At 35.1% G+C, this 19,393-nt stretch overlaps 1 protein-coding gene across 2 annotated transcripts in view; it reads left to right on the forward strand.

Annotated features, from left to right (window-relative positions):
- LOC139528920 (uncharacterized) overlaps positions 1-19,393 on the forward strand; it is a 47,828-nt gene that overhangs the window by 18,833 nt on the left and 9,602 nt on the right. For both annotated transcript variants that reach the window (XM_071325157.1, XM_071325158.1), the window contains 4 exons: positions 9,772-9,875; positions 10,815-10,920; positions 12,497-12,598; positions 13,427-13,486. In XM_071325157.1, the coding sequence (XP_071181258.1) occupies positions 9,772-9,875; positions 10,815-10,920; positions 12,497-12,598; positions 13,427-13,486 (372 nt within the window). The remainder of the gene's footprint in view (positions 1-9,771; positions 9,876-10,814; positions 10,921-12,496; positions 12,599-13,426; positions 13,487-19,393) is intronic.

Raw genomic sequence — 19,393 nt, forward strand, 5'->3', positions numbered from 1 at the left:
AAAGTAGAGATGGTCAAAATGGTAAGTAAATCATAAAACAAGTCAGTCCTGTCAAAGTAGAGATGGTCAAAATGGTAAGTAAATCATAAAACAAGTCAGTCCTGTTAAAGTAGAGATGGTCAAAATGGTAAGTAAATCATAAAACAAGTCAGTCCTGTCAAAGTAGAGATGGTCAAAATGGTAAGTATATCATAAAACAAGCCAGTCCTGTTAAAGTGGAGATGGTCAAAATGGTAAGTAAATCGTAAAACAAGTCAGTCCTGTTAAAGTGGAGATGGTCAAAATGGTAAGTAAATCATAAAACAAGCCAGTCCTGTTAAAGTAGAGATGGTCAAAATGGTAAGTAAATCATAAAACAAGCCAGTCCTTTCAAAGTAGAGATGGTCAAAATGGTAAGTATATCATAAAACAAGCCAGTCCTGTTAAAGTGGAGATGGTCAAAATGGTAAGTAAATCATAAAACAAGTCAGTCCTGTCAAAGTAGAGATGGTCAAAATGGTAAGTATATCATAAAACAAGCCAGTCCTGTTCAAGTAGAGATGGTCAAAATGGTAAGTAAATCATAAAACAAGCCAGTCCTTTCAAAGTAGAGATGGTCAAAATGGTAAGTATATCATAAAACAAGCCAGTCCTGTTAAAGTGGAGATGGTCAAAATGGTAAGTAAATCATAAAACAAGCCAGTCCTGTCAAAGTAGAGATGGTCAAAATGGTAAGTAAATCATAAAACAAGCCAGTCCTGTTAAAGTGGAGATGGTCAAAATGGTAAGTAAATCATAAAACAAGCCAGTCCTGTCAAAGTAGAGATGGTCAAAATGGTAAGTATATCATAAAACAAGCCAGTCCTGTTAAAGTGGAGATGGTCAAAATGGTAAGTAAATCATAAAACAAGCCAGTCCTGTCAAAGTAGAGATGGTCAAAATGGTAGGTATATCATAAAACAAGCCAGTCCTGTTAAAGTGGAGATGGTCAAAATGGTAAGTAAATCATAAAACAAGTCAGTCCTGTTAAAGTAGAGATGGTCAAAATGGTAGGTAAATCATAAACCAAGCCAGTCCTGTTAAAGTAGAGATGGTCATAATGGTAAGTTAATCATAAAACAAGCCAGTCCTGTTAAAGTGGAGATGGTCAAAATGGTAAGTAAATCATAAAACAAGCCAGTCCTGTTAAAGTAGAGATGGTCATAATGGTAAGTTAATCATAAAACAAGCCAGTCCTGTTAAAGTGGAGATGGTCAAAATGGTAAGTAAATCATAAAACAAGCCAGTCCTGTTAAAGTAGAGATGGTCAAAATGGTAAGTAAATCATAAAACAAGTCAGTCCTTTCAAAGTAGAGATGGTCAAAATGGTAAGTAAATCATAAAACAAGCCAGTCCTTTCAAAGTAGAGATGGTCAAAATGGTAAGTTAATCATAAAACAAGCCAGTCCTGTTAAAGTGGAGATGGTCAAAATGGTAAGTAAATCATAAAACAAGCCAGTCCTGTTAAAGTGGAGATGGTCAAAATGGTAAGTAAATCATAAAACAAGCCAGTCATGTTAAAGTGGAGATGGTCAAAATGGTAAGTAAATCATAAAACAAGCCAGTCCTGTTAAAGTAGAGATGGTCAAAATGGTAAGTAAATCATAATAAAAGCCAGTCCTGTTAAAGTGGAGATGGTCAAAATGGTAAGTAAATCATAAAACAAGCCAGTCATGTTAAAGTGGAGATGGTCAAAATGGTAAGTAAATCATAAAACAAGCCAGTCCTGTTAAAGTAGAGATGGTCAAAATGGTAAGTAAATCATAAAACAAGCCAGTCCTGTTAAAGTGGAAATGGTCAAAATGGTAAGTATATCATAAAACAAGCCAGTCCTGTTAAAGTGGAGATGGTCAAAATGGTAAGTAAATCATAAAACAAGCCAGTCCTGTCAAAGTGGAGATGGTCAAAATGGTAAGTAAATCATAAAACAAGCCAGTCATGTTAAAGTGGAGATGGTCAAAATGGTAAGTAAATCACTTCTAAAACAAGCCAGTCCTGTTAAAGTAGAGATGGTCAAAATGGTAAGTAAATCATAAAACAAGCCAGTCCTGTCAAAGTAGAGATGGTCAAAATGGTAAGTAAATCATAAAACAAGCCAGTCATGTTAAAGTGGAGATGGTCAAAATGGTATATCATAAAAAAAGCCTGTCCTGTTAAAGTAGAGATGGTCAAAATGGTAAGTAAATCATAAAACAAGCCAGTCCTGTTAAAGTGGAGATGGTCAAAATGGTAAGTAAATCATAAAACAAGCCAGTCATGTTAAAGTGGAGATGGCCAAAATGGTAAGTAAATCATAAAACAAACCAGTCCTGTTAAAGTGGAAATGGTCATAATGGTAAGTTAATCACTTCTAAAATAAGCCAGTCCTGTTAAAGTGGAAATGGTCAAAATGGTAAGTAAATCATAAAACAAGCCAGTCCTGTTAAAGTGGAGATGGTCAAAATGGTAAGTAAATCACTTCTAAAACTAGCCAGTCCTGTTAAGGTAGAGATGGTCAAAATGGTAAGTAAATCACTTCTAAAACAAGCCAGTCCTGTTAAGGTAGAGATGGTCAAAATGGTAAGTAAATCATAAAACAAGTCAGTCCTGTTAAGGTAGAGATGGTCAAAATGGTAAGTAAATCATAAAACAAGCCAGTCATGTTAAAGTGGAGATGGTCAAAATGGTAAGTAAATCATAAAACAAGCCAGTCCTGTTAAAGTAGAGATGGTCAAAATGGTAAGTAAATCATAAAACAAGCCAGTCCTGTTAAAGTGGAAATGGTCAAAATGGTAAGTATATCATAAAACAAGCCAGTCCTGTTAAAGTGGAGATGGTCAAAATGGTAAGTAAATCATAAAACAAGCCAGTCCTGTTAAAGTAGAGATGGTCAAAATGGTAAGTATATCATAAAACAAGCCAGTCCTGTTAAAGTGGAGATGGTCAAAATGGTAAGTAAATCATAAAACAAGCCAGTCATGTTAAAGTGGAGATGGCCAAAATGGTAAGTAAATCATAAAACAAACCAGTCCTGTTAAAGTGGAAATGGTCATAATGGTAAGTTAATCACTTCTAAAATAAGCCAGTCCTGTTAAAGTGGAGATGGTCAAAATGGTAAGTAAATCACTTCTAAAACTAGCCAGTCCTGTTAAGGTAGAGATGGTCAAAATGGTAAGTAAATCACTTCTAAAACTAGCCAGTCCTGTTAAGGTAGAGATGGTCAAAATGGTAAGTAAATCACTTCTAAAACAAGCCAGTCCTGTTAAGGTAGAGATGGTCAAAATGGTAAGTAAATCATAAAACAAGTCAGTCCTGTTAAGGTAGAGATGGTCAAAATGGTAAGTAAATCATAAAACAAGCCAGTCCTGTTAAAGTGGAAATGGTCAAAATGGTAAGTAAATCACTTGTAAAACAAGCCAGTCCTGTCAAAGTGGAGATGGTCAAAATGGTAAGTATATCATAAAACAAGCCAGTCCTGTTAAAGTGGAGATGGTCAAAATGGTAAGTAAATCATAAAACAAGCCAGTCATGTTAAAGTAGAGATGGTCAAAATGGTAAGTAAATCATAAAACAAGCCAGTCCTGTTAAAGTAGAGATGGTCAAAATGGTAGGTATATCATAAAACAAGCCAGTCCTGTTAAAGTAGAGATGGTCAAAATGGTAAGTAAATCATAAAACAAGCCAGTCCTGTCAAAGTAGAGATGGTCAAAATGGTAAGTAAATCATAAAACAAGCCAGTCATGTTAAAGTAGAGATGGTCAAAATGGTAAGTAAATCATAAAACAAGTCAGTCCTGTCAAAGTAGAGATGGTCAAAATGGTAAGTATATCATAAAACAAGCCAGTCCTGTTAAAGTGGAGATGGTCAAAATGGTAAGTAAATCGTAAAACAAGTCAGTCCTGTTAAAGTGGAGATGGTCAAAATGGTAAGTAAATCATAAAACAAGCCAGTCCTGTTAAAGTAGAGATGGTCAAAATGGTAAGTAAATCATAAAACAAGCCAGTCCTTTCAAAGTAGAGATGGTCAAAATGGTAAGTATATCATAAAACAAGCCAGTCCTGTTAAAGTGGAGATGGTCAAAATGGTAAGTAAATCATAAAACAAGTCAGTCCTGTCAAAGTAGAGATGGTCAAAATGGTAAGTATATCATAAAACAAGCCAGTCCTGTTCAAGTAGAGATGGTCAAAATGGTAAGTAAATCATAAAACAAGCCAGTCCTTTCAAAGTAGAGATGGTCAAAATGGTAAGTATATCATAAAACAAGCCAGTCCTGTTAAAGTGGAGATGGTCAAAATGGTAAGTAAATCATAAAACAAGCCAGTCCTGTCAAAGTAGAGATGGTCAAAATGGTAAGTAAATCATAAAACAAGCCAGTCCTGTTAAAGTGGAGATGGTCAAAATGGTAAGTAAATCATAAAACAAGCCAGTCCTGTCAAAGTAGAGATGGTCAAAATGGTAAGTATATCATAAAACAAGCCAGTCCTGTTAAAGTGGAGATGGTCAAAATGGTAAGTAAATCATAAAACAAGCCAGTCCTGTCAAAGTAGAGATGGTCAAAATGGTAGGTATATCATAAAACAAGCCAGTCCTGTTAAAGTGGAGATGGTCAAAATGGTAAGTAAATCATAAAACAAGTCAGTCCTGTTAAAGTAGAGATGGTCAAAATGGTAGGTAAATCATAAACCAAGCCAGTCCTGTTAAAGTAGAGATGGTCATAATGGTAAGTTAATCATAAAACAAGCCAGTCCTGTTAAAGTGGAGATGGTCAAAATGGTAAGTAAATCATAAAACAAGCCAGTCCTGTTAAAGTAGAGATGGTCATAATGGTAAGTTAATCATAAAACAAGCCAGTCCTGTTAAAGTGGAGATGGTCAAAATGGTAAGTAAATCATAAAACAAGCCAGTCCTGTTAAAGTAGAGATGGTCAAAATGGTAAGTAAATCATAAAACAAGTCAGTCCTGTTAAAGTAGAGATGGTCAAAATGGTAAGTAAATCATAAAACAAGCCAGTCCTTTCAAAGTAGAGATGGTCAAAATGGTAAGTTAATCATAAAACAAGCCAGTCCTGTTAAAGTGGAGATGGTCAAAATGGTAAGTAAATCATAAAACAAGCCAGTCCTGTTAAAGTGGAGATGGTCAAAATGGTAAGTAAATCATAAAACAAGCCAGTCATGTTAAAGTGGAGATGGTCAAAATGGTAAGTAAATCATAAAACAAGCCAGTCCTGTTAAAGTAGAGATGGTCAAAATGGTAAGTAAATCATAATAAAAGCCAGTCCTGTTAAAGTGGAGATGGTCAAAATGGTAAGTAAATCATAAAACAAGCCAGTCATGTTAAAGTGGAGATGGTCAAAATGGTAAGTAAATCATAAAACAAGCCAGTCCTGTTAAAGTAGAGATGGTCAAAATGGTAAGTAAATCATAAAACAAGCCAGTCCTGTTAAAGTGGAAATGGTCAAAATGGTAAGTATATCATAAAACAAGCCAGTCCTGTTAAAGTGGAGATGGTCAAAATGGTAAGTAAATCATAAAACAAGCCAGTCCTGTCAAAGTGGAGATGGTCAAAATGGTAAGTAAATCATAAAACAAGCCAGTCATGTTAAAGTGGAGATGGTCAAAATGGTAAGTAAATCACTTCTAAAACAAGCCAGTCCTGTTAAAGTAGAGATGGTCAAAATGGTAAGTAAATCATAAAACAAGCCAGTCCTGTCAAAGTAGAGATGGTCAAAATGGTAAGTAAATCATAAAACAAGCCAGTCATGTTAAAGTGGAGATGGTCAAAATGGTATATCATAAAAAAAGCCTGTCCTGTTAAAGTAGAGATGGTCAAAATGGTAAGTAAATCATAAAACAAGCCAGTCCTGTTAAAGTGGAGATGGTCAAAATGGTAAGTAAATCATAAAACAAGCCAGTCATGTTAAAGTGGAGATGGCCAAAATGGTAAGTAAATCATAAAACAAACCAGTCCTGTTAAAGTGGAAATGGTCATAATGGTAAGTTAATCACTTCTAAAATAAGCCAGTCCTGTTAAAGTGGAAATGGTCAAAATGGTAAGTAAATCATAAAACAAGCCAGTCCTGTTAAAGTGGAGATGGTCAAAATGGTAAGTAAATCACTTCTAAAACTAGCCAGTCCTGTTAAGGTAGAGATGGTCAAAATGGTAAGTAAATCACTTCTAAAACAAGCCAGTCCTGTTAAGGTAGAGATGGTCAAAATGGTAAGTAAATCATAAAACAAGTCAGTCCTGTTAAGGTAGAGATGGTCAAAATGGTAAGTAAATCATAAAACAAGCCAGTCATGTTAAAGTGGAGATGGTCAAAATGGTAAGTAAATCATAAAACAAGCCAGTCCTGTTAAAGTAGAGATGGTCAAAATGGTAAGTAAATCATAAAACAAGCCAGTCCTGTTAAAGTGGAAATGGTCAAAATGGTAAGTATATCATAAAACAAGCCAGTCCTGTTAAAGTGGAGATGGTCAAAATGGTAAGTAAATCATAAAACAAGCCAGTCCTGTTAAAGTAGAGATGGTCAAAATGGTAAGTATATCATAAAACAAGCCAGTCCTGTTAAAGTGGAGATGGTCAAAATGGTAAGTAAATCATAAAACAAGCCAGTCATGTTAAAGTGGAGATGGCCAAAATGGTAAGTAAATCATAAAACAAACCAGTCCTGTTAAAGTGGAAATGGTCATAATGGTAAGTTAATCACTTCTAAAATAAGCCAGTCCTGTTAAAGTGGAGATGGTCAAAATGGTAAGTAAATCACTTCTAAAACTAGCCAGTCCTGTTAAGGTAGAGATGGTCAAAATGGTAAGTAAATCACTTCTAAAACTAGCCAGTCCTGTTAAGGTAGAGATGGTCAAAATGGTAAGTAAATCACTTCTAAAACAAGCCAGTCCTGTTAAGGTAGAGATGGTCAAAATGGTAAGTAAATCATAAAACAAGTCAGTCCTGTTAAGGTAGAGATGGTCAAAATGGTAAGTAAATCATAAAACAAGCCAGTCCTGTTAAAGTGGAAATGGTCAAAATGGTAAGTAAATCACTTGTAAAACAAGCCAGTCCTGTCAAAGTGGAGATGGTCAAAATGGTAAGTATATCATAAAACAAGCCAGTCCTGTTAAAGTGGAGATGGTCAAAATGGTAAGTAAATCATAAAACAAGCCAGTCATGTTAAAGTGGAGATGGTCAAAATGGTAAGTAAATCACTTCTAAAACTAGCCAGTCCTGTTAAGGTAGAGATGGTCAAAATGGTAAGTAAATCACTTCTAAAACAAGCCAGTCCTGTTAAGGTAGAGATGGTCAAAATGGTAAGTAAATCATAAAACAAGCCAGTCCTGTTAAAGTGGAAATGGTCAAAATGGTAAGTAAATCACTTCTAAAACAAGCCAGTCCTGTTAAAGTGGAGATGGTCAAAATGGTAAGTATATCTTAAAACAAGCCAGTCCTGTTAAAGTGGAGATGGTCAAAATGGTAAGTATATCATAAAACAAGCCAGTCCTGTTAAAGTGGAGATGGTCAAAATGGTAAGTAAATCATAAAACAAGCCAGTCCTGTTAAAGTGGAGATGGTCAAAATGGTAAGTAAATCATAAAACAAGCCAGTCCTGTTAAAGTAGAGATGGTCAAAATGGTAAGTATATCACAAAACAAGCCAGTCCTGTTAAAGTGGAGATGGTCAAAATGGTAAGTATATCATAAAACAAGCCAGTCATGTTAAAGTGGAGATGGTCAAAATGGTAAGTATATCATAAGACAAGCCAGTCCTGTTAAAGTGGAAATGGTCAAAATGGTAAGTATATTATAAAACAAGTCAGTCCTGTTAAAGTGGAGATGGTCAAAATGGTAAGTAAATCATAAAACAAGCCAGTCCTGTTAAAGTAGAGATGGTCAAAATGGTAAGTATATCATAAAACAAGCCAGTCCTGTCAAAGTGGAGATGGTCAAAATGGTAAGTATATCATAAAACAAGCCAGTCCTGTTAAAGTGGAGATGGTCAAAATGGTAAGTATATCATAAAACAAGCCAGTCCTGTTAAAGTAGAGATGGTCAAAATGGAAAGTATATCATAAAACAAGTCAGTCCTGTTAAAGTGGTAATGGTCAAAATGGTAAGTATATCATAAAACAAGCCAGTCCTGTTAAAGTGGAGATGGTCAAAATGGTAAGTATATCATAAAACAAGCCAGTCCTGTTAAAGTAGAGATGGTCAAAATGGTAAGTATATCATAAAACAAGCCAGTCCTGTTAAAGTAGAGATGGTCAAAATGGTAAGTAAATCACTTCTAAAACAAGCCAGTCATGTTAAAGTAGAAATGGTCAAAATGGTAGGTAAATCATAAAACAAGCCAGTCCTGTCAAAGTGGAAATGGTCAAAATGGTAAGTATATCATAAAACAAGCTAGTCCTGTTAAAGTAGAAATGGTCAAACTGGTAAGTATATCATAAAACAAGCCAGTCCTGTCAAAGTGGAGATGGTAAAAATGGTAAGTATATCATAAAACAAGCTAGTCCTGTTAAAGTGGAGATGGTCAAAATGGTAAGTATATCATAAAACAAGTCAGTCCTGTCAAAGTAGAGATGGTCAAAATGGTAAGTATATCATAAAACAAACCAGTCCTGTTAAAGTGGAGATGGTCAAAATGGTAAGTATATCATAAAACAAGCCAGTCCTGTCAAAGTAGAGATGGTCAAAATGGTAAGTATATCATAAAACAAGTCAGTCCTGTTAAAGTGGAGATGGTCAAAATGGTAAGTATATCATAAAACAAGCCAGTCCTGTTAAAGTGGAGATGGTCAAAATGGTAAGTATATCATAAAACAAGTCAGTCCTGTTAAAGTGGTGATGGTCAAAATGGTAAGTATATCATAAAACAAGCCAGTCCTGTTAAGGTGGAGATGGTCAAAATGGTAAGTAAATCATAAAACAAGCCAGTCCTGTTAAAGTGGAGATGGTCAAAATGGTAAGTATATCATAAAACAAGCCAGACCTGTTAAAGTAGAGATGGTCAAAATGGTAAGTATATCATAAAACAAGTCAGTCCTGTTAAAGTGGAGATGGTCAAAATGGTAGGTAAATCATAAAACAAGCCAGTCCTGTTAAAGTGGAGATGGTCAAAATGGTAAGTAAATCATAAAACAAGCCAGTCCTGTTAAAGTGGAGATGGTCAAAATGGTAGGTATATCATAAAACAAGTCAGTCCTGTTAAAGTAGAGATGGTCAAAATGGTAAGTGAATCATAAAACAAGCCAGTCCTGTTAAAGTAGAGATGGTCAAAATGGTAAGTTAACTTATAACAATTTAAACTGGATATCAAAAACAAGCCAGTCCTGTCAAAGTAGAGATGGTCAAAATGGTAAGTATACTAATAATTGGATATCTTACTGAAGGAACAATCACATAGAAATTTGATTTCTCTGTGGGTTCTTTAATGACAAAATTGCAATGATAAATGCTCGTAATAATTTCCGAATTTACAGTACACATGGACATTAACTTAGGCATTTGATTTCACTGTAAGTTTTGGGGAGAAATTGAATGACATATTTTAACATTTCATGTCAGTTTCCAAACCTTAAAACGGTTTGCTTTTTACATGTTTTGAGAAAGTAAAGTGTTAAATCTGCCCACTTATAATGGTTTATTTGTCAATATTCAATAATTCAATACCTGGATTTCATTGTAATAAATTATAAACATGGTTTATTTAGGTTTTCATGATACTTAAACATTGTATACATCGTGTATAGAAGTTCACATGCTGATATGTTTTATATTTCAGAGAAACCCCTTCAACATGAGGTTACAAAACTTATCAAATCTACCAACAAACTCTATGTACAGATCTACATATAGAGCTCATAGCATGGCTGTTCATAGAGCAAAGTAAGTATTCACATGAGATCTACATATAGAGCCCACAGCATGGCTGTTCATAGAGCAAAGTAAGTATTCATACCAGATCTACATATAGAGCTCATAGCATGGCAGTTCATAGAGCAAAGTAAGTATTCACACCAGATCTACATATAGAGCTCATAGCATGGCAGTTCATAGAGCAAAGTAAGTATTCACACCAGATCTACATATAGAGCTCATAGCATGGCAGTTCATAAAGTAAAGTAAGTATTCACACCAGATCTACATATTGAGCTCATAGCATGGCAGTTCATAGAGCAAAGTAAGTATTCACACCAGATCTACATATAGAGCTCATAGCATGGCTGTTCATAGAGCAAAGTAAGTAATACAAAAAGCAACATATCGTCCTGATTTAAGTTAACATTGAACCAGTGTAAACTTCTTTAATTAGCTGATACAAAAGTTGCAAAATGATTTAATATTTGTTATGTATTTTGAAATGTATAGCTTGTTGAAATGATAAGTGCTGATTTCGTGTCTTCATGAGATAACATGTTTACTACATGAAATGTAGGGAGAAAAAGCTCTTAAATTTGGACCTGTTTCTATGCATAAGAAGTATTCTGAATTTAACTTGTGTCATAACAAGAATTATTTGAGAGGCTTATATAAACGAAACAGAAATAACAGATGATACCAGACTATTTGGTACACCAGACACATGTTTTCACTATAAATGACTCATCAGTGACACTCTCATGATTAAATTAATAAGCCAAATCAAGTAATAAGTTGTAGAATATTAAGGATTCAAATTTCCCAACGGTAACTTTTATACATGATATATATGAATAAAACATAAGATTGAGAAAAAAAAATAATTTGAATGTTGATCAACACTTAAAATTTCTCATAAAATTTGATTTTAATGAAATGTTGAACATGAATGATTGATGGTTGCAGAGCTGGTCTGATTACAAGTACAGCTAAAACTTTGGACCTACTCAGACAAAATCTACAGAAATTTATAAACAAAGAAATAGATGTCATAGTCAAAGAGTATTTAGATGTAAGTATTTTTGCAATATAGACTTACAGTACATACTATTTGTAATTACATTACCTCATAGCCAAACAGTACTTACATGAAGTTTGACTGTATTAACATGACTCTTAGAATTTGATGTATTTTGAAAGATTTATATACTGACAAAGCTTGACTGTATTTTTCATGACTTAATAATTTGAAGTTCTTTTGAAACATATATACACATACAAAGCCTATAAATAAGAAGATGTGGTATGACTGCCAATGAGACAACTCTACTTCTAAGTCTTAATTTGTAAAAGTGAATCATTAAAGCCAAATATAAAAACGAAGATGTGGTATGATTACCAATAAGACTGTCCGCAAGAGACCAAAATGACACAGACATTAACAACTATAGGTCACCATAAGGCCTTCAACAATGAGCAAAGCCCATACTGCATAGTCTGCTATAAAGGGCCCCTAGTGACAATGTAAAGCAAAGAAGGGTGTTTAACATGGAGCCTTGGCTTACACCGAACATCAAGCTATAAAAGGCCCCTAGTGACAATGTAAACCAAAGAAGGATCTTTAACATGGAGCCTTGGCTTACACGGAACATCAAGCTATAAAGGGCCCCTAGTGACAATGTAAAGCAAAGAAGGGTCTTTAACATGGAGCCTTGGCTTACACCGAACAGCAAGCTATAAAGGGCCCCTAGTGACAATGTAAAGCAAAGAAGGGTCTTTAACATGGAGCCTTGGCTTACACCGAACAGCAAGCTATAAAGGGCCCCTAGTGACAATGTAAAGCAAAGAAAGGTCTTTAACATGGAGCCTTGGCTTACACGGAACAGCAAGCTATAAAGGGCCCCTAGTGACAATGTAAAGCAAAGAAGGGTCTTTAACATGGAGCCTTGGCTTACACCGAACAGCAAGCTATAAAAGGCCCCTAGTGACAATGTAAAGCAAAGAAGGGTCTTTAACATGGAGCCTTGGCTTACACTGAACAGCAAGCTATAAAAGTCCCCTAGTGACAATGTAAACCAAAGAAGGATCTTTAACATGGAGCCTTGTCTTACACCGAACAGCAAGCTTTAAAGGCCCCTAGTGACAATGTAAAGCAAAGAAGGGTCTTTAACATGGAGCCTTGGCTTACACGGAACAGCAAGCTATAAAGGGCCCCTAGTGTCAATGTAAAGCAAAGAAGGGTCTTTAACATGGAGCCTTGGCTTACACCGAACAGCAAGCTATAAAGGGCCCTAGTGACAATGTAAAGCAAAGAAGGGTCTTTAACATGGAGCCTTGGCTTACACCGAACAGCAAGCTATAAAAGGCCCCTAGTGACAATGTAAAGCAAAGAAGGGTCTTTAACATGGAGCCTTGGCTTACACCGAACAGCAAGCTGTAAAGGGCCCAAAAATGAAAGTGTAAAACCATTCAAACAGGAAAAACGAAGGAACTGTATTTAACTTCGGTTATTTTAGAAGATGAAAACACTTTCAAAGCTAAATTCTTTTTAACAAGTCTCTCTAGAACCTGAAGTTCTTATGGAAAAAATACCATCATACAAAACTCGACTGCAATTAAAACATATGACTTGTTTGTTCTTTTTATAGAAGTTTTTTAAGCCTGGAATAGAGAATATAAAGAGCAATAATGGTGAGAATTCAGTAACAGATGAACATGTACAAGCTGTGTGCAGACAAATTCTAGAAGAGGTAAATTACATGTACAAGCTTCAGACTATTTTTTTTAAATCTTACAAAAGGTATGTTTCATTAATCTTATCCCTGAAAAAATAAAAAAAAAACCTAGTTGTGATAAGGTGTTACTTTATGTATTGTACATGAGTACACACTATATTCAGCTGGTTTTACAGATATGTACGTTTATCTAACTGACCTATTATTCTTGCAATCTACTGATAAGCATATAAAGGCTTGTTCATTATTATATTGAATATCAAAGGTTGGTATATAGTTAAACCCAATTTAACTAGCTCTGAAACCAGGTTTTAATCTACAAATTTCTATGTATTAAGAAAATGTAAATACCATGTCAGGAATATGACAGTTGTTATCCATTTGTTAGATGTGTTTTTTATTTTGGCATTTGATATAAGGGATTTTCTGATTTGAATATACCATGGAGTTTGGTATTTTGGTTATTTAACTTTTTACATACTACATGCACTCTTACCTTAAACCAAAATGTAACAAATATCTATCTTAATATGAATTGAAGAAAATGTGAAAGTTTGAGAGCATAAATTTATTTTGCATTAAGTCCTACATTTTAACAGCGCAATTTTTAAATTGACTTGACTTGACTTGATGTTGATAGATAAGGAAAGATGTAAGTTTAACATGTTATCACAAAGATTTATAATCTCCATATTTTTCAACTCACAAATGTTGCCAAAATAAATTGCTCGCTAAAATAAGTTGGTTTACAGTATTGAGAATATGTAACTAGTAACTAAAGCCGAGTGAGATGAGTTATCAATCTAATTCTAATTTGATGTAATATTTACATTTACTTTGTAGGCAAAAAAGATGTACACAACTGAGCAAAGGAGTACCACACCAGTACGAGATGAGAATACGGTAAGTTGCTTTATCTCATTGTGTAGAGGTCTATAGGGGAGGGTCACTACAGATGTTAGGGGAGAGGCACTAACAAAGGAGTACCACACCTGTACGAGATGAGAATACGGTAAGTTGCTTTATCTCATTGTGTAGAGGTCTACAGGGGAGGTTCACTACAGATGTTAGGGGAGAGGCACTGAACAAAGGAGTACCACACCTGTACGAGATGAGAATACAGTAAGTTGCTTTATCCATTAAAAGTGTATCTTGAAGGCAATTAAGGTTTCAGAATGATTAGTTTTTTGTCTAACCTGCAACTTTTGTTGCAGAAAAATCGACATAGGGAGAGTGATCCGGAGGCGGCACCCGCGGCGTTAGTTCAGTTCTTAAAAGCTTCATATTTTAGAAGGTGGAAGACCAGGATGCCATGTTACGAAGTTTCTGTCAGTCACATGTCCTATGTCCTTGACCTCATTTTCATGGTTCAGTGACTACTTGAAAAAAAATTATTTGTAATGTTAAATTCTCTCTTATTATAAGTGATAGGATGACTATATTTGGTATGTGCGTACCTTGCAAGGTCCTCTTGCCCGTCAGACAGTTTTCACTTGACATCGACCTCATTTTATGGATCAGTGAACAAGGTTAACTTTGATGGTCAAGTCCATATCTTAGATACTATAAGCAATAGGAGTAGTATATTCTGTGTATGGAAGGATTGTAAGGTGTACATGTCCAGCTGGCAGGTGTCATCTGACCTTGACCTCATTGTCATGGTTCAGTGGTTATAGTTTAGTTGTTGTGTTTTGTCTTTTTTTCTAATACTATATGCATAAGTTTACTATATTTGGTGTATGTAATGATTGTAATGTGAACATGTATAGCTGGCACGTGTCATCTGACCTTGACCTCATTTTCTTGGTTCAGTGGTTATAGTTAAGTTTTTGTATTTTGGTCTTTTTTTTATTAATACTGTACGCAATAGGTCAACTTTATCTGGTGTATGAAAATATTTTATGATTTATATGTCAGTTGCACAGGTTTTATTCGACCTTGACCTCATTTTCATGGTTCATTGCTTAGTGTTAAGTTATTAGCTCACCTTTCCAAAAGGAAATGTGAGCTTTTGCCATCACTTGGCGTCCGTCGTCTTCCGTCCGTCGTCGTCCGTCCGTCGTAAACTATTTCAAAGATCTTCTCCTCTGAAACTACTGAACCAATTCAAACCAAACTTCATCTGATTGATTCCTAGGGTATCTAGAATAAAGTTTGTGTTTTTGTCGAGCCTGCAACTTTTGTTGCAGAAAGCTCGACATAGGGATAGTGATCCGACGGCGGCTACGGCGGCGGCGGCGTTAGCTAACTTCTTAAAAGCTTTATATTTTAGAAGGTGGAAGACCTGGATGCTTCATACTTTGTATATAGATGCCTCATGTTACCAAGTTTCAGTCAGTCGCATGTCCAATATCCTTGACCTCATTTTCATGGTTCAGTGACCACTTGAAAAAAAAGTTCAGATTTTTTGTAATGTTGAATTCTCTGTTATTATAAGTGATAGGATAACTATATTTGATATGTGCATACCTTGCAAGGTCCTCATGTCTGTCAGACAGATTTCACTTGACCTCGACCTCATTTCATGGATCAGTGAACAAGGTTAAGTTTTGGTGGTCAAGTCCATATCTCAGATACTATAAGCAATAGGGCTAGTATATTCGGTGTATGGAAGGACTGTAAGGTGTACATGTCCAATTGGCAGGTGTCATCTGACCTTGACCTCATTTTCATGGTTCAGTGGTTATAGTTAAATTTTTGTGTTTTGTTCTGTTTTTCTCATACTATATGCAATAGGTCTACTATATTTGTTGTATGGAATGATTGTAAGGTGTACTGGTTCAGTGGTCAAAGTTAAGTTTTTGAGTTTTGGTCTTTTTATCTTATACTATTTGCCATAGGTCATCTATATTTGGTGTATGGAAATATTTTATGATCTTTATGTCAGTCGCACAGGTTTTATTTGACTGTGACCTCATTTTTACGGTTCATTGCACAGTGTTAAGTTTTTGTGTTTTGGTCTATTTTTCTTAAACTATAAGTAATTGGTTTTTTTTTAGTTATCTTGGTTAATGTTAAGTTTATGTGACAGTTGTATTAAAGTTTAGCTTTATACTTAGGACTATCAACATAATATCAATGATTAGTATAGAAGGCGAGACATTTCAGCGTGTGCACTTTTGTAATTCCCATTTCATCAAAAAACATGGCCGGCATGGCTAAAAATAGAACATAGGGGTAAAATGCAGTTTTTAGCTTATTACTCAAAAATCAAAGCATTTAGAGCAAATCTGACTAAGTAAAATTGTTTATTAGGTCAAGATCTATCTGCCCTGAAATTTTCAGATGAATCGGACAACCCGTTGTTAGGTTGCTGCCCCTGAATTGGTAATTTTAAGGAAATTTTGCTGTTTTTGGTTATTATCATGAATATTATTATAGATAGAGATAAACTTTAAACAGCAAAAATGTTCAGCAAAGTAAGATTTACAAATAAGTTAACATGACCAAAATGGTCAGTTGACCCTTTAGGAGTTATGGCCCTTTATAGTCAATTTTTAACCATTTTCCGTAAATCTTAGTTATCTTTTACAAAAATCTTCTCCTCTGAAACTACTGGGCCAAATTGAACCAAACTTGGCGACAATCATCATTTGGGTAACTAGTTTAAAAATTGTGTCCAGTGACCCGGCCAACCAACCAAGATGGCCACCATGGCTAAAAATAGAACATAGGGGTAAAATCAGTTTTTTGTCGAGCCTGCAACTTTTGTTGCAGAAAGCTCGACATAGGGATAATGATCCGGCGGCGGCTACGGCGGCGGCGGCGTTAGCTAACTTCTTAAAAGCTTTATATTTTAGAAGGTAGAAGACCTGGATGCTTCATACTTTGTATATAGATGCCTCATGTTACGAACTTTCCGTCAGTCACATGTCCAATGTCCTTGACCTCATTTTCATGGTTCAGTGACTACTTGAAAAAAAAGTTAAATATTTTTTGTAATGTTAAATTCTCTCTTATTATAAGTAATTGGATAACTATATTTGGTATGTGCGTACCTTGCAAGGTCCTCATGCCCGTCAGACAGTTTTCACTTGACCTCAACCTCATTTCATGGATCAGTGAACAAGGTTAAGTTTTGGTGGTCAAGTCCATATCTCAGATACTATAAGCAATAGGTCTAGTATATTCGGTGTATGGAAGGACTGTAAGGTGTACATGTCCAACTAGCAGGTGTCATCTGACCTTGACCTCATTTTCATGGTTCAGTGGTTATAGTTAAGTTTTTATGTTTTGGTCTGTTTTACTTATACTATATGCAATAGGTCTACTATATTTGGTGTTTGGAATGATTGTAAGGTGTACATGTCTAGCTGACAGGTGTCATCTGACCTTGACCTCATTTTCATGGTTCAGTGGTCAAAGTTAAGTTTTTGAGTTTTGGTCTATTTTTCTAATACGTTATGCATTAGGTCAACTATATTTGGTGTATGGAAATATTTTATGATCTATATGTCTGTTACGCAGGTTTTATTTGACCTTGACCTCATTTTCACGGTCCATTGCTAAGTGTTAAGTGTTTGTGTTTTGGTCTGTTTTTCTTAATTTATAAGCAATAAGTCAACTATATTTGTTGTATTGAAGAATTGTTAGCTGTACATGTCTGCCTGGCATGGTTCATCTGACCTTGACCTCATTTTCATGGTTCATTGATCCATGTTTCGTTTTCTTGGTTAATGTTGAGTTTATGTGACAGTTGTAATAAAGCTTTATATTTAGGTCTATCAACATAATATCATTGATTAGTAAAGAAGGCGAGACATTTCAGCGTGTGTACTCTTGTGGCTTATAACTCAAAAACCAAAGCATTTAGAGCAAATCTGACATGAGGTTAAATGGTTTATCAGGTCAAGATCTATCTGCCCTGAATTTTCAGATGAATCAGACAACCGATTGTTAGGTTGCTGCCTCTGAATTGGTTATTTTAAGGAAATTTTGCTGTTTTTTGTCGAGCCTGCAACTTTTGTTGCAGAAAGCTCGAAATAGGGATAGTGATCCGGCGGCTACGGCGGCGGCTACGGCGGCAGCGTTAGCTCACTTCTTAAAAGCTTTATATTTTAGAAGGTAGAAGACCTGGATGCTTCATACTTTGTATATAGATGCTTCATGTTACGAAGTTTCCGTCAGTCACATGTCCAATGTCCTTGACCTCATTTTCATGGTTCAGTGATCACTTGAAAAAAAAGTTCAAATTTTTTGTAATGTTGAATTCTCTGTTATTATAAGTAATAGGATAACTATATTTGATATGTGCATACCTTGCAAGGTCCTCGTGTCTGTCAGACAGTTTTCACTTGACCTCGACCTCATTTCATGGATCAGTGAACAAGGTTAAGTTTTGGTGGTCAAGTCCATATCTCAGATACTATAAGCAATAGGGCTAGTATATTCGGTGTATGTAAGGACTGTAAGGTGTACATGTCCAACTGGCAGGTGTCATCTGATCTTGACCTCATTTTCATGGTTCAGTGGTTATAGATAAATTTTTGTGTTTTGGTCTGTTTTTCTCATACCATATGCAATAGGTCTACTATATTTGTTGTATGGAATGATTGTTAAGTGTACATGTCTAACGGGCAGATGTCATGTGACCTTGACCTCATTTTCATGGTTCAGTGGTCAAAGTTAAGTTTTTGAGTTTTGGTCTTTTTATCTAATGCTATATGCCATAGGTCAACTATATTTGGTGTATGGAAATTTTTTATGATCTTTATGTCAGTCGAGCAGGTTTTATTTAACCGTGACCTCATTTTCATGGTTCGTTGCACAGTGTTAAGTTTTTGTGTTTTGGTCTATTTTTCTTAAACTATAAGTAATGTGTCAACTATATATGTTGTATAGAAGCATTGTTAGCTGTACCTGTCTGCCTGGCATGGTTCATCTGACCTGGACCTCTTTTTCAAGGTTCATTGGTCTTTGTTTAGTTATCTTGGTTAATGTTAAGTTTATGTGACAGTTGTAATAAAGCTTAGCTTTATACTTAGGACTATCAACATAATATCAATGATTAGTATAGAAGGCGAGACATTTCAGCGTGTGCACTCTTGTGGTTATTATCATGAATATTATTATAGATAGAGATAAACTGTAAACAGCAAAAATGTTCAGCAAAGTAAGATTTACAAATAAGTCAACATGACCGAAATGGTCAGTTGACCCCTTTAGGAGTTATGGACCTTTATAGTAAATTTTTAACCATTTTCCGTAAATCTTAGTTCTCTTTTACAAAAATCTTCTCCTCTGAAACTACTGGGCCAAATTTAACCAAACATGGCCAAATCATTATTAGGGTATCTAGTTTAAAAATTGTGTCTGGTGACCCGGCTAACCAACCAAGATGGCTGCCATGGCTAAAAATAGAACATAGGGGTAAAATGCAGTTTTTAGCTTATAACTCAAAAACCAAAGCATTTAGAGCAAATCTGACACGGGGTAAAATTGTTTATCAGGTCAAGATCTATCTGCCCTGACATTTTCAGATGAATCGGACAACCCGTTGTTGGGTTGCCGCCCCTGAATTGGTAATTTTAAGGAAATTTTGCTGTTTTTGGTTATTATCTTGAATATTATTATAGATGTAGATAAACTGTAAACAGCAATAATGTAATGCTTGGGGTATACAATGTTTTTTTATACTTTCATCATAAATTATATTATGAACACGAGACAAACGAGACATTTCAGTGTGTCCACTCTTGTTTTTGCTTTTGAAGAAGATATGACAGAATTGAAGAACCATTCATATAAATTGAAAACCAAAAATAATCATTGATGGAAGATTTAAGCAAAAAATTTAAGGTGAGCGATTCA

This window comes from Mytilus edulis, chromosome 6, assembly GCF_963676685.1.
Source record: "Mytilus edulis chromosome 6, xbMytEdul2.2, whole genome shotgun sequence".
NCBI classification, from domain to species: domain Eukaryota; kingdom Metazoa; phylum Mollusca; class Bivalvia; order Mytilida; family Mytilidae; genus Mytilus; species Mytilus edulis.